Raw genomic sequence first — 13,760 nt, forward strand, 5'->3', positions numbered from 1 at the left:
ACACCACTGACTCTGTTGGATTTATAGCAAATTCATGGCACCTTTGATCCTCTCTGCCTCCAAAACCTTCCACCTCCTGACACCAGTGGGAGATGACCAAACAACGGCCAACCCCAAAAAGGCCTCATGGGATGAGAGCGCAGCCCCTCCATGGCTTGATGAGCACTTCCATGCCATCAAAGCATTGAAGAACCAAGCCCGAGGAAAGGGACAGGCTGCTGGACACAATCACACTTGATCCATCGCCTTCATCTCCTACGAACCCCACTTGTGCATTCCCACGTCCCTCACTCTGTGCAGAGCCGTGTTGTGCAGGCAAAGCAGAACAACCTGACCTCAGAAACAAGGATTCTCTAATCCTCCTTGGAAATAAAACAGAAAAGCTTCTAATACAATCAGAAGAAAAAGCAGATTAGAAGCCTCTAATTAATTTTGTGGCCTTTATTTAATCAAAGAAAAAAAAAAGGGAAGAAAGAAAGTAAGAAAAAAAGAAAAGGAAACAAAAAAACGAGAAAGAAAGGAAAGTGCAGTGACATTTACTCTTTTGCCTCAGCCAGTTTATTGTTCATCTCTTTACTTTTCTCCTTGTCCTCCGGCTTTGCTGTGTTGGAGGTCTCGGCGCTCTTTTTCTTGGCAGCCCGGCCAGATGCAATCTGCTTGTCTTTGGCCTTTTTCAGGGGTTTATGGCTTGTTGTGGTCTTTTTTGGTTTGGAAGGCTTTACGCTAGGCTTTTCCACCTGCATGGAGGGCGACATGCAAAACGACAACACAGAGATGGAGAGAGACAGAGAAAGAGAGACACAAGGACAGGTGGAAAACAGGATTTAGATCAGAAACAGCATGAATGTTACTTATCTACTCAGCTTTGCCCTGCCACAAAGGGAGCAGCTGGGCGCATGCTGAGTTGCAAATGGCCAACTCCTTTCACGGCGTGGATGCCCTGAAGCCACAGTGTCCCCATAGCCGGCAGAGCCCATCGTATCCGGATCAGGACACAGTAGGGTAAATAGGAGAGGGAATATTAGCCGTCATTTTATCAATTCCTCCATCTTTTTCTGATTTCAGGAGGGGCTTTGCAAGCCCACAGGGGATTGTCTTTCTCTGGATTTGAAGCTCAGAAATGATGCTCAGGACAAGGAAGCTGCTACATATCCCCACCTTTCTTGCAGGATGTGACTCCTCAGTCTGTTTGTCCCTTAATATACTGTCACAACGCAGGAAAATTACTTGGGGATAGCTGGGGTGCAGGACACGGACTGGCACTGCACAGAGTCCACAACGATGTCTTGCATCCATCTGTTCCTACAGCCCCCAAAATAGGGAAGACAGCTTCAAAATTAAGGAGGAACAGAAGCCTTCAGGTCCTCCATGCTGGCCCTGCCATCCCTCTGAGACCTCACAAATCTAAGCACTTATAAACTCTGGGAATGACTAATGGTCCTAGGTTTAAAAGTGGACAGACTGACTCCATTTACATGCAGATCCTCCGCTGCTCCTAGACCACAAAGCTGGAAGACATTTCACGCCAGGCTCTTCTTGACATGTCCTTGATCTGATCAAAGCCAAAAGTGCTTACTGTCAAAATCTGTGGAGCGCTCTGAATTAATTGCAGATGAAGATATGGCTCTTACCATGTTGTTCCTGGGATAAAGGGTAATGCGGGGTGCCTATAGATTTGGAAGGAGAAAGAGAAAGCTGCCTAGAAAATGACCTGGGAAATCACTATGTAAAAACCTCTTCATCTGGGCCCTACACTCACCTCTTTACGGTTTGATCTAGGGCATCTGTCTCCAGAGTGCGTCACCCTGTACTAGAGCCCACAGAAGCACAGAATGGTTTGTGTTGGAAGGGACGTTATAGACCATTCAGCTCCAACTCCCCTGCCATGGGCAGGGACCGCTTCCACCAGCCCAGGGTGCTCAGAGCCCCGTCCAACCTGGCCTTGAACCCTGCCAGGCAAGGGGCAGCCACAGCTTCTCTGGGCAACCTGGGCCAGGGTCTCATCACCCTCATAGTGACAACTTTCTTCCTTATATCCACTCTAAATCTCCCCTCTTTCAGTTTAAAACCATCACCCCTTGTCCTGTCACCCCATGTCCTTGTCAAAAGCCCCTCTCCAGCTCTCTTGCAGGTACTGGCAGGCTGCTCTAAGGTCTCCCTGCAGCCTTCTCCTCTCCAGCCTGAGCAGCTCCAGCACTCCCAGCCTTTCCTCCCAGCAGAGGGGTTCCAGCCCTCGCATCATTGCTGGGGCCTCTTCTGGCCCCGCTCCCACAGCTCCAGCTCTGTCCTGTGCTGAGGGCTCCAGAGCTGGACGCAGGACTCCCGGGGGGGTCTCAGCAGAGCGGGGCAGAGGGGCAGAATCCCCTCCCTCGCCCCATGCCCACGCTGCTGGGGATGCAGCCCAGGGCACGGCTGGCCTTCTGGGCTGCCAGTGCACACTGCCGGGTCATGGCCAGCTTTTCATCCATCACCATCTTCCAAGGTGGATCCCACCCACTGGTTGGAAATGAAGATGCCACATAAGGGGAATGACAAGAAGCAGTGTTCTGCCCAGCCTTACTGTGTTGGACATGTCCCACCACGAGCACTGATGGCTCCAGGTCCCTTCTGCCACATTTCTCACCTTTGGTGGTTCTTTGTAGGGTTCACTGTAGAGAGTGCGTATCCTTCTGCGCTCCAGGAATTTGTTATCAGCTGGAGCAGGCTTACTGGTTTCCCCCTTGAACTGAGCGCTGTAACTGGTTTCATGGGTCATTTTCTCCTCTGGCGGCTTGTACTGGGCCTTTGCTTTTATAGCTTTCACAGGTTTGATGTCTACCCAGGGTCTGAACTCGTTTCTGAAGACAGAAAAAGAAAGAGGTTCAGGAATTAAACCAACGGCAGAGTAGTGGTAATGTGGGAATGAAATCCCTCATTGCTCAGCAAGGTCTACTTGGATGGGCTTTTCCCTCCATCCAGTCAAGTTTACAAAGAAACTGGCTCCCAACAGCTCATTTCTGACGTCATCCCACTGACACATTTGGGGAAGTTCAAAAGAAATTTGGTCTATTAAAATCAGCCAGTCCTGGGCACCAGACAACCTGCTATTTGTGTAACAGTGGCCAGGTGCCCTCTGAAAAGCTGGCCTCAGATGTGATCGAGATGCTTTTTTTTCGAAAACATAGATGCTTTTTTGTGTCTACAGCTTCACCTCTGCACTGAAGCTACCTGCGAGCAGTTCTTGACTCTCGCAGTTAGGGCGGAAAAGAGTATTTGGAACGGAACATCAAAATTCATGTTCTGCAACTCAACACACGACAGACGCTTCTCAGCAACCTTCCCTGCAGGCAAGCTAGCTGATTCAGAAATGTAAGGAGCCAAGATTCTCTGCAGCCAGCCCTTACCCATGCCTGTAATTAATAAATTGTATCATTTTGCCTATATTGTGCCAAATTATGCACAACAGCTTTTGTTCATTCCATAAAGGAATAGTTCAAGTTACAGTTGTCTTAGATGTAAACTCAAGCAGCGCAGGAAACGCACGGTTTATCAGGTATTGTGAGCTACGGCTTCTCTTTATTAGCTGATGGTGAATTTCTGAGTTACAGGAAAAAATAACACCACCTTTCATTTCTTTTGGACAGAGCTGTGACTTCTTGGAGAAAAAACACCAAATGCGTTTCAAAGATTTTTAGCATCTGCTGGACATATTCTGGTTCCCATCTGCATCCTCCTTCTCCTTCATTTTTTAGTTCTTCCCAAAGGAGCACCACAGAATCACAGAATGTCAGGGGTTGGAAGGGACCTCTGCGGGTCATCCAGTCCAACCCCCTGCCGAAGCAGGGTCACCCAGAGCAGGCTGCACAGGACCTTGTCCAGGCAGGGTTTGAATATCTCCAGAGAAGGAGACTCCACAACCTCCCTGGGTAGCCTGTTCCAGTGCTCCGTCACCAACATCCTTCTAGTTTTGAAGCAAACCATTCCATCTTCTCTCTAAAAATCACCATTCATCTCAGAATGGGGATGGAGAAACTGTGGCGTGTCGCTGCCTTAGATGGGTCATGTTCAGACATAGTCCAGGCAGTGATTAGACCCTTCAGACTCCAGTGTAAGCCAGGAGCTATCCTAACAAGCCCTCTGCAAAGGCGTGAATTTTCCCTGGAAATCAAAGCCCTTGTCTTAATTTCAGGAGCTCTGAGCCAACAGGACCTCTAAGTTGCAGACTCTGTTGCTTCCACCCTGTTCCCCTCAATCACCTTGGGGCTGTGTTACTCATTTTCAGCCTGGTTTGTTAGGGAAATTAACTCTCTGTGAGGGTACTGCCAGTCAATCCCTTCCTGTAAGAGCTCTGAACATCTTAATCAGCTCCAACCAAATCTGACAAACGGTCATGGAGATACTCAGCTCTTACTTTTATGAAGATAAGCAGCTGGATTGAGTCCAGAGGCTGAGGAAAGCCTCAGTATGGACATGTAGACTTCATCGGTCATCAGAGGACCTGCTTAGACAGGGAGGCTAGGCTGCAGAAGTTCATCTGTTGTCCTCAGGGACCAGTAATAAATGCTCCCTTCATCTGCACGATCAGTGCAGCTCACTTCCCACCCAGTATTACATTTCCTGTTCACATAACTCCACTGCAAAGACGGAAAAAATCCCTTTTTCTCCCAAGATAACCACTGGTTGCAACAGTCTCCTGGGTGTGTTTCTCCTCCCAAGACACCTATGTCAAGGTCTCACCACATCTACAGGGCGACTGTGTCCCTGTGGCAGTCAACGCAGACTGGCCAACAGTCAGTGGAGCTTGGAGAGCCCTTCCCTATGCCAAAGATGGGTGACTGCTTTAGGGTGAGCTGAACGCCTCTTTTTGCTCTGTTGACTGACTAGATCTCCACTGATGGCAATACAAACATCTAGCACACGTGAAGACACTCACACAAATGTAGGTATCTTAATCTATGAGCCAAATCCCACCTCCAGCTCTCCATCCTTTCTTAGTGTTGATTTTACCAAGATCTACTTTTTCTTTTCCCTGTATTTCTTCATTTCCCTCCTTCTCTTCTACTATCCAGCCCTTCTTGGGCTTGGATTATGCTGCCAAAGGCCCAGGGATTCTGCTTGTTTGAAGGATGCTATTCTTCAGGAAACTGCATGAGCAACATCTGAATGTGCTCAGCTGTCCCCTTCTCTCCCGTTCAGTCAATGTCACCCATTTGTCCACAGAGAATTCTCTCCAGTCCATTGTTAAAATATCCCTCCTGCATGAAGAGCTGAGAGAAAGGAAGAGGAAATATCTTTAAAGAACTGGCTTAAAGATGTGAATGCATTACTGACAAACTCAAACTTCAGCCCAAGCTACTCAGAATATAAAAGGCTTCTTCCTAGGATTCATGTTTGTTCCAAAGTAGACTACATATTTTCAAGTGTTTTCCAAAGGAAATAAAGTCATGCACTACTTCTTTCTGCCCGTGTCTATCTGTCACTCAGATCCCTCCCTAGCAACTTTTGAACCCGTTACCTATTTTCTATCATATTTGTGACAGAGGTAGAAATCTCAGAGGTGAAAATCGCAACACCTTTCCTCAAAATCAGCCAGTGGGCACAGAAGGAACATCCAAACGGTGCTCTTCAACTGAGGAAAGGCCAAGTAAAGTTCATTTTCTACCTTATTGTAAGGCCAGCTGGCCAACCAGCCCACATGGACCACCAGGTCAACCAGCAAACCTCAGCAAAGCCTGCATCTACAGAACCAGAGACAAAGGATGGATGCTGTAGTACTGTGCACGTAGGGGCTGGACTTTAAAGACAGAACACAAACAAGGAAGTATTCTTCCTGTACTCATAAATTGCTGGTTTATATGGAGGTGAGCTTTGAAACAGTGTGACCGTATTTGTTACCGTAGTGTCTGGCCACCTCATTATGCACCACATTATGCGAACACATGGCAAGAGATGGGCTGCTCCCTGCAACCCTGCAAAGCCTGTGATCTCTGTAGAAAAGGCAGACACATGAGGTGGAGAAAGGGGAGAAAGAAGCCTTGTGCTACCTGTGAGCTGGCAGGAAATGCATTTCTGCACTTCCATGGGCTGCCTGCTGAAATGCTAAAGCAAGAGATCATGCAGTAAAGCTGGGCTGTTCATGCAACAACCAATCTCATCTGACCGTTAAAAATGAGCATGAATTTCTCTGCTCTTCTCCATCCTTGCTCTGACGGTCTTAATGCAGATGTAACAATTCTGTGAGTACTCAGCTCTGCTGTACTTGGCAACAGGATCCTTGACTACCCTGTGTCTCCCACAATGAGCCTGGCTTTGCAGGCAAAGGATAGACTTAAGTGGATGCATGCTAATGCACCATGTCCACCAGCTCTGCAATAGCTCAGCCACCATATTCTCTGGAAGCGGAGGACAGAAGGCTATCGATCTTGAAATATTTTACAGTGTTGACAAAGAAGCTGTAACTACCAAATATGTCACATGGATTCAGTGCACATCTAGAAATAACAGGTTGCCCAGAGAGGTGGGAGATGCCCCATTCCTGGGAACATTCCAGATCAGGTTGGACGGGGCTCTGAGCAACCTGATCCAGTTGAAGATGTCCCTGCTTATGGCAGGGGGTTGGACTAGATGGCCTTTAAAGGTCCTTTGCAACCCAAACAATTATGTGAGCCTATTCTATATGCTTTCCAGGCAAATGTGCTTGATTTCACATCACCAGCTATTTAGACTAGAGCCGGTCCCTTCAAGCATGAGAGCGAGCACCGGTCACATTTGTATGGAGTCCTACCACACCTGGGATGGACCAGCTACTCCCTGCTGTGACCACGCTCAAGCACCCAGTATGCCCAGTTCTGCATATCTGCTATCCAGAGCTTGCAGAGGAACTGCAAGGAGAGAAACTCAGACCATTTACTACAGCTACGTCTGGTGCAGCAAGCTTATCTCAGTGATAATTTTGATCTTCAGGCAACACATAAACTGCAAAAAAAGTGTTACCAGAATAGACACACAGGCTATTCTGTCCCAATTGTGTCACCGCCCAGAAACTCAACTTCCCATGGTTAATTAGCGCAAAAGTACAAAATTCTAAATCTCTCCATCTCTACCACAGACAAGTGAGGGAAAACAGCCCGTTGGGAACAGCCCTTGGAATATGCTGGTCCCTGAACCCAACCCAACCATTGCCTGGAAAAATACTAGCTGCCCTGGGCCAAAAACGTAGGTAGGAGCATGCTGGCAACTTCACAGCCTGGATCACCACATTTGAGTGCCAGGCACACTGAATTTACTAATGCAAAGGTACAAAACGAGGAGGCAGCTGCCCTGCTGGCAGTCTGGGTCTCTGCTGATTGCAGGGATGAGGGGGACGTCTCAACAAGGTGACCTAAATCCCCCTTCCAGGTCTGGTGACTCTCCATCAGATGTCTGTCTGACATGGTCACCATGAGCTCCTGTTGTCCAAACAGTCCACGGCATGGTTGCACCCTCTTAAGGCAGTCGCATTGCACTGTGTGGAAGTGGCCTGATGCTCCAGGATATTTATGTCACTCAGAGATGTTGCTTTATAAATACCTATACTCCTTACAAGCAGCAAAGAAGTGAGAGGAGAAGCAGCAGCTTCAAGATTTCTTTTTTTTTTTGTTGTTGTATTCTGGGAACAGTAAAAATATCTGTTCTCTCAGGTATCGCATCGGTCGCTCCCGTTACACTAAAACTAACCCTGGCTTGCAAAAAGCCCCTGCAGTTCTGAGACCTCCCTCATTACTATTTAATAACCCAAGGCCAATTCATGGGGAAGCTGCCCAAAATTTACAAATTCCGTTAGCAATCTGAAACGAGCCCTGAAAATACTATTTTTCCCTGTTTTGAGAACAGCCAGCCATAGTGGTGTCTGGACCACTACAGACTGCTCCACCCAAAAGGAGCTCTGAAAGTATTTCAGGAGCGTGCTAGACCCCACCAGAAAAGAGCTCAGCCTCAAGGCTCACCTAAAACCTGACCAAAAGCCTTTGCTCACGCTGCAAGGATGAGTCACGAGCATGGAATAGCACCAACATAGACATTTCAACAGACACAGCTAATCCAGCTCTGTAATTCATTATTTAAAGGATTTTCATTGCTCTCAATTCTGCTGAGGAACACTTTAAGAATTGCTACCTTGGCATGAAACGGAGGGGTTGAACTGAAACAGTTGCAAATGACACCTCTCCTACTAATTTTCTGCCTCGCCCTGGTCCCAGCCTTACAAAGAATAACTAGAATCAGTCAGGAACCCAGTGCTGACCTGAAATGGAAATTGAAATGAAACTCAACAAAAAGGAGTAACACGAGGCAGAAGACGACCTTTTGCAAGCCAAGTCCAACACGAAAAACTCCCGGTGAAGATAAAGAGGGTTTAGCTATCTACAGACCTGACAAGAACACAGAGCTGTGTAGGATGGGGCAGACGTCTTGGAAATTAATAGGTAGTAAGATCTTCTTCTAAGATGACAGTAGCCTGGGGAGGTGGTGGCCTGATCTATATCCATTAAAGCCAAGAGCTGCTCTCCACATATATCATTGGATGCCACACTGCTCTTGCATGGGGCTTCATCCACCCTGGTTATTTTATTTTAATTGCATTTTGCCCTTGGTTGAGGATTGCTATAGGTGGTTGCAGGTGAAGGTGACCTCAACATCATCCTCCACCCCAGCCGGGGGACACGGGGTTGATGTGAGCTCCAAGATATCTGGAGATGCTCACCAGCACCCATGTAGGCATGGATTGCCTTCATCTACTGATGCCAGAGCAAAGCCAAGAGAAGGAATGAGTGGGAGGCGGGGCCAAGTTTAACCACTTCAAAGCTTCCACCTACTTTGAAGGACTTTAAAGAGAGGTTACGTTTGTTCAGAGTCAGCACGGGATGTTAGATGTATTCTGCTGACAGCAGTTTCACCGGCACCGGGCCAGCCCAACCCCCTCATCCTGATGTGCGCATCTGAAATAATGAACGGTACCAAAAAGGAGGATCAGGAGCTTCATGGTGGAGTCCTGCACAGAAGGGATATTTCCAGCTTAATTTGGAAAACTATGGCTTGGCCTAAAATAAAAAATAATCAGATTCTTCACTGGGGGGGAAAAAAAATTTATGAAATTTTTGGCCTTAAATGTTTCATTCATTGTAAAATTAAAATTTAACTTCCTTTTTCAGTTTCTTTAATTTTTTTCCATCCCATTTTTTCCTTCTTCTACACAGGACAACACAAAAGGACTATGAATACCCTTACAAAGCAAAACATCAAACTGCTTCAAAAGGAATATTTCAGAACATCACATTTCTCCTTAATATTCTTCTAAACAAAACAACAATTTAAAAAATACACATTTTGGCCAAACTAAGTAGCAAATTCATCTGGGATTTTCAAATTGTTTTGCCATTCTGGAATAGAGCATCATTTGCTCCCAAAATATTCTCCAGCTCCATTTTCCCTCTTAACACAGAAAAAGAGATGTTCAGTGAAGTGAAACAGTGGGAAACTCAAAATCGATGATAATGCCTGGTCGAACTCTGGAACTCAATGCCAAAGGAGGTCACTGAAGTCCAGCATTTAATGAGATTTAATTAAGTCATGGCTGTTCAGATGGATATTGAGAATATTCAAAGGAAATTTCAGCAACACAACCTCGAGATAATGATTAACACCGCTCTTCAGTATTTAGGTGTCCTCTACAACCTATGGGCTGAAGCGGAGCTATTCCACACTGTAGGAATTTCCTCCAGTCTCCATCTGGTTGGTTGTGGCCATGGTCAGCCAGAAGATATTGGACTAGCAAATTCTGCTCAGAAACGATTGCTCATATGAGGAGCATGCACATGTTTTGATCCTAGAGCTGTTCTCTTTCCTAATGTGAACAGAAAAATTCCATGTGGACTCAGTATAAACAGGCTGTGTATCCTCCTGCAAGCATAATTCATTTTTAAGATAAGCCTGATCAATGGTTACTGTTCTGCAAGAGCCAAAACACGACTCCTAACACATTTTCAGCAATAAAGGAACACTGCCCCATGCTGAGGTTCCTTGTGCAACAGTAAACAGCACAACGTGTTCTTGTCTTCCGGAGAAATAACTCTAAAACCCTGGACCTGGATGATTCCTTGCTGCTTCTGACAGCCTGATGTGTTACTGCAACACAATACGTCCCCCGCATCCCAAGACACTGACTTCAACCTTTTCATCTGATCTCCTGCCCCAACCCCTTACAGTTAAAAGGTTAATTGCAACTGATGAAATTCAGCAAAGGCAAGTGCAGGGTCCTGCACCTGGGAAGGAAGAACCCCAGGCACCAGTACAGGCTGGGGCTGACCTGCTGGAGAGCAGCTCTGTGGAGAGGGACCTCGGTGTCCTGGTGGACAACAAGTTGACCATGAGCCAGCAGTGTGCCCTGGCCAATGGCATCCCGGGGTGCATCAAGAGGAGTGTGGCCAGCAGGACGAGGGAGGTTCTCCTCCCCCTCTGCTCTGCCCTAGTGAGGCCCCAGCTGCAGTACTCTGTCCAGTGCTGGGCTCCCCAGTTCAAGAGAGATGAGGAGCTACTGGAGAGAGTCCAGCGGAGGGCTACGAGTATGATGAGGGGACTGAATAATCTCTCCTATGAGGAAAGGCTGAGGGAGCTGGGCTTGTTTAGCCTGAAGAAGAGAAGGCTGAGAGGGGACCTTAGAAATGCCTACAAATATCTGAAGGGTGGGTGTCAGGAGGATGGGGCCAAGCTCTTTTCAGTGTTGCCCAGCGACAGGACAAGGGGCAATGGGCACAAACTGAAGCCGAGGAAGTTCCAGCTGAACATGAGGAAGAACTTCTTCCCTCTGAGGGTGACGGAGCACTGGAATAAGCTGCCCAGGGAGGCTGTGGAGCCTCCTTCTCTGGAGATATTCAAGACCCATCTGGACAAGGTCCTGTGCAGCCTGCTCTGGGTGACCCTGCTTCAGCAGCGGGGTTGGACTACATGACCCACCACAGAGGTCCCTTCCAACCCCTAACATTCTGTGATTCTGTGAACTCCTGGTCTTGTCAACATGTAAAATTTGCCACCGCAAGTGCAAGAACTACCCCCTCATCGTCTGCTGCATGAAGTGCCCAGTCTCCAACTCCTACGCAGATGCTTAATGACAGCTTTATCCTCTAATGCCCATGCTATTGTCCTGCACACAATAATTTACTGTAAAGCTGCCCTGAGACTGTGAATGGTATAAAGAAGCTCCTGGTGCCCAAGATTACTTTTCCCAAACATTAATAATCAACCTATAGGCCATGTACACACACATAAATATACGTACACAGAGCAAGTCAGTTTGGACGACCCAAGATCTAATTGTGCACAAAGACTAAAACAATGTTATACATTAATGTATGGATCTGAAACTTGGAAAATGCACAATGGAGTAAGTGTGAGCAGGCAGGGGAAGGACCAGGATCTGCGGACATCCCTGGCTGGGGTTTATTGAGTACAGCACTGACACAGAAGAGAAGGAAAGTGCTGAGCCTTCAACACGGCGACTTTAGCACAGGCTGAAACAGGCTATGAGCAAGATATGATTAATGTATTGAAATGGATGAAGTGAAGTCATTTGGCAGAGCAGAATCGTGCTGCGATCCATTTGTAAAAGTTGCTTGAGTCAGCAGCGCACAAATCACAGAGATTGCATTGCCTGAGGGCCATGGAGCATGGCCTTCCAAGGAGGCAGAATTATTGCACGTGCCGTCATGTCTAAAACGTCACAAAAACATGGCTGAAGGTGACAGTGAACACTACAAAAGGCCAAAGAGCTGAGAGAGCAACGTAGTTGTGGGACAGTAACCCCAAGAGTAACAGCCCTGTCACTGCTCTTGTCTCAGCAGAGAGAAACAGGAAAGTTGAGGACCATCCATCAGGAATAGCCAGCCACCGGGATACTGAGTAGCGCTGGGAGGTCCATATATGATAGGAAAGGGTGAGATAAATCCCCATACTCAGACTAGGTGGCACTGGTCTAGTGGAAGATGTCCCTGCTTATGGCAATGGGGTTGGAACCAGATGATCTGTAAGGTCCCTTCCAACCCCTACCATTCTATGATTCTATGGTTCTATGACCTCAGGGTAAAGACCAGCACCTCCATGACAGTCTCCTTCCTTCCACTGCTACCTTCACCTTAGCTCCACTCATTGGCCTGCAGCGTTCACCCAAGTCCCTGTGCTCAGTCAGTCATGGGGAAAGCAGAGTCCGAGCCAGGTGAAGGATATCCATCAGCATCTGCTACAGCCCAGCAGCCCAAGGCCCAAGGCCCTCCGTACCTCCTGAGGGCTAAAACACCCACCAAAGGGAAAAGTGTGGACGCTGGGGAAGGTAACACTGGGAGATCCCACTGCAGAACTGCCAGAAACCAGGGAAAGGTCCATCTGGAGATCTGGAGAGAGATTAAATCCAATGACAGCGAGACCTCGGGAACCCTGCTGGTGTGAATCACAACCCCATGGAGATTTGCCAGTTTATACCTGTGAATTTCCTTTGATGTTATGAGCTTATCACAGAATGGTAGGGGTTGGAAGGGACCTCTGTGGGTCATCTAGTCCAACCCTCCTGCCGAAGCAGGGTCAAAAAACCTTCATATTAGGAACAGCAGAAGAACTTGCACAGACAAAACAACATTGTAAATTCTGCTCTTCTTCAAGTCCAAAGATTTTTTCAGTGCAATTCATGCCGAGCGCAATAAGCTCATGCAAATATCCCATGGGATACAGGGAAACCGGCAGCTGCCTGCGGCGATGCTGCCCGCTGCGTCTGTCTCCAGCTGAAGCCTGCCTGTCTCTGCCCAACCCCAGGCAAACGGCACACCGGAGCTGTGCTCGGCCGGCGGCCTCAGGAGCCTTTGGCTCCGGTGGGGTTCTTGCTGGAGAGATGTTTTCAGCACCTCTTTTCAAGCGTCTGAAGACACAAACAAGAGATGAATTAAAAATGCAGTATTTCCGTTCAGCGAAACACTTCAGCGCACGCACAGTGGCTCCTGGCTGCTCTTACAAGTAAATAAGCTGGAGAGGGACTTTTGACAAGGGCATGGAGTGACAGGACAAGGGGTGATGGCTTTAAACTAAAAGAGCGTAGATTTAGATTAGATATAAGGCAGGAATTCTTCACTGTGAGGGTGGTGACACCCTGGCCCAGGTTGCCCAGAGAAGCTGTGGCTGCCCCCTCCCTGGCAGGGTTCAAGGTCGGGTTGGACGGGGCTTTGAGCACCCTGGTCTGGTGGAAGGGGTCCCTGCCCATGATCTATAAGGTCCTTTCCAACCCGAACCATTCTGTGATTCTCTGAATACGGGCATAAATGACTTCCTGAATCAGAGCTTGGTGGACCACACTACAAAAGCTACGTTTGAATCCACAGTGTGATTTGTAAGAGGGGAACCTGGTGCAGCAAGGTGCGCTAACTAAGGCTGGGGAAAAATAAGCTTTGCAGGTCAAACGAAGCCATTACATTTCCCGGACTCATAATATGAACAGATCACCCCAGAGATCCAGCAGCAGGATGGGGAAGGAACCCAAAGGCATCAACTTTTGGCAATGATGGGACAGACTCTTACAGAAATTAAAAGCTGCAGCCCAAGGAGATGAAGGACGGTGCGTCTCACTGACCAGCACTGCTGAAAACAGCTCTGGTCCAAATTGCTCCACTCACACTGCTGGAGTAGCAGGGGTTTTCATGAAGACCCTCACAGTGCTGGGCAGGGACTGCTGGGGAAACTCCCCTGTCCTGACTTTCCTGACAGCTCTG

At 47.8% G+C, this 13,760-nt stretch overlaps 1 protein-coding gene across 1 annotated transcript in view; it reads right to left on the reverse strand.

Moving 5' to 3' along the window:
- Positions 1 to 13,760, reverse strand: part of MAP6 (microtubule associated protein 6) — a 46,139-nt gene that overhangs the window by 13,012 nt on the left and 19,367 nt on the right. Inside the window, exons 2-3 of the mRNA XM_075415569.1 lie at positions 2,624 to 2,837; positions 541 to 737 (exon numbers count right to left, since the gene is read on the reverse strand). Coding sequence (XP_075271684.1) covers positions 541 to 737; positions 2,624 to 2,837 — 411 coding nt within the window. The remainder of the gene's footprint in view (positions 1 to 540; positions 738 to 2,623; positions 2,838 to 13,760) is intronic.

Source organism: Opisthocomus hoazin, chromosome 1 (assembly GCF_030867145.1).
Source record: "Opisthocomus hoazin isolate bOpiHoa1 chromosome 1, bOpiHoa1.hap1, whole genome shotgun sequence".
Classification (NCBI taxonomy): domain Eukaryota; kingdom Metazoa; phylum Chordata; class Aves; order Opisthocomiformes; family Opisthocomidae; genus Opisthocomus; species Opisthocomus hoazin.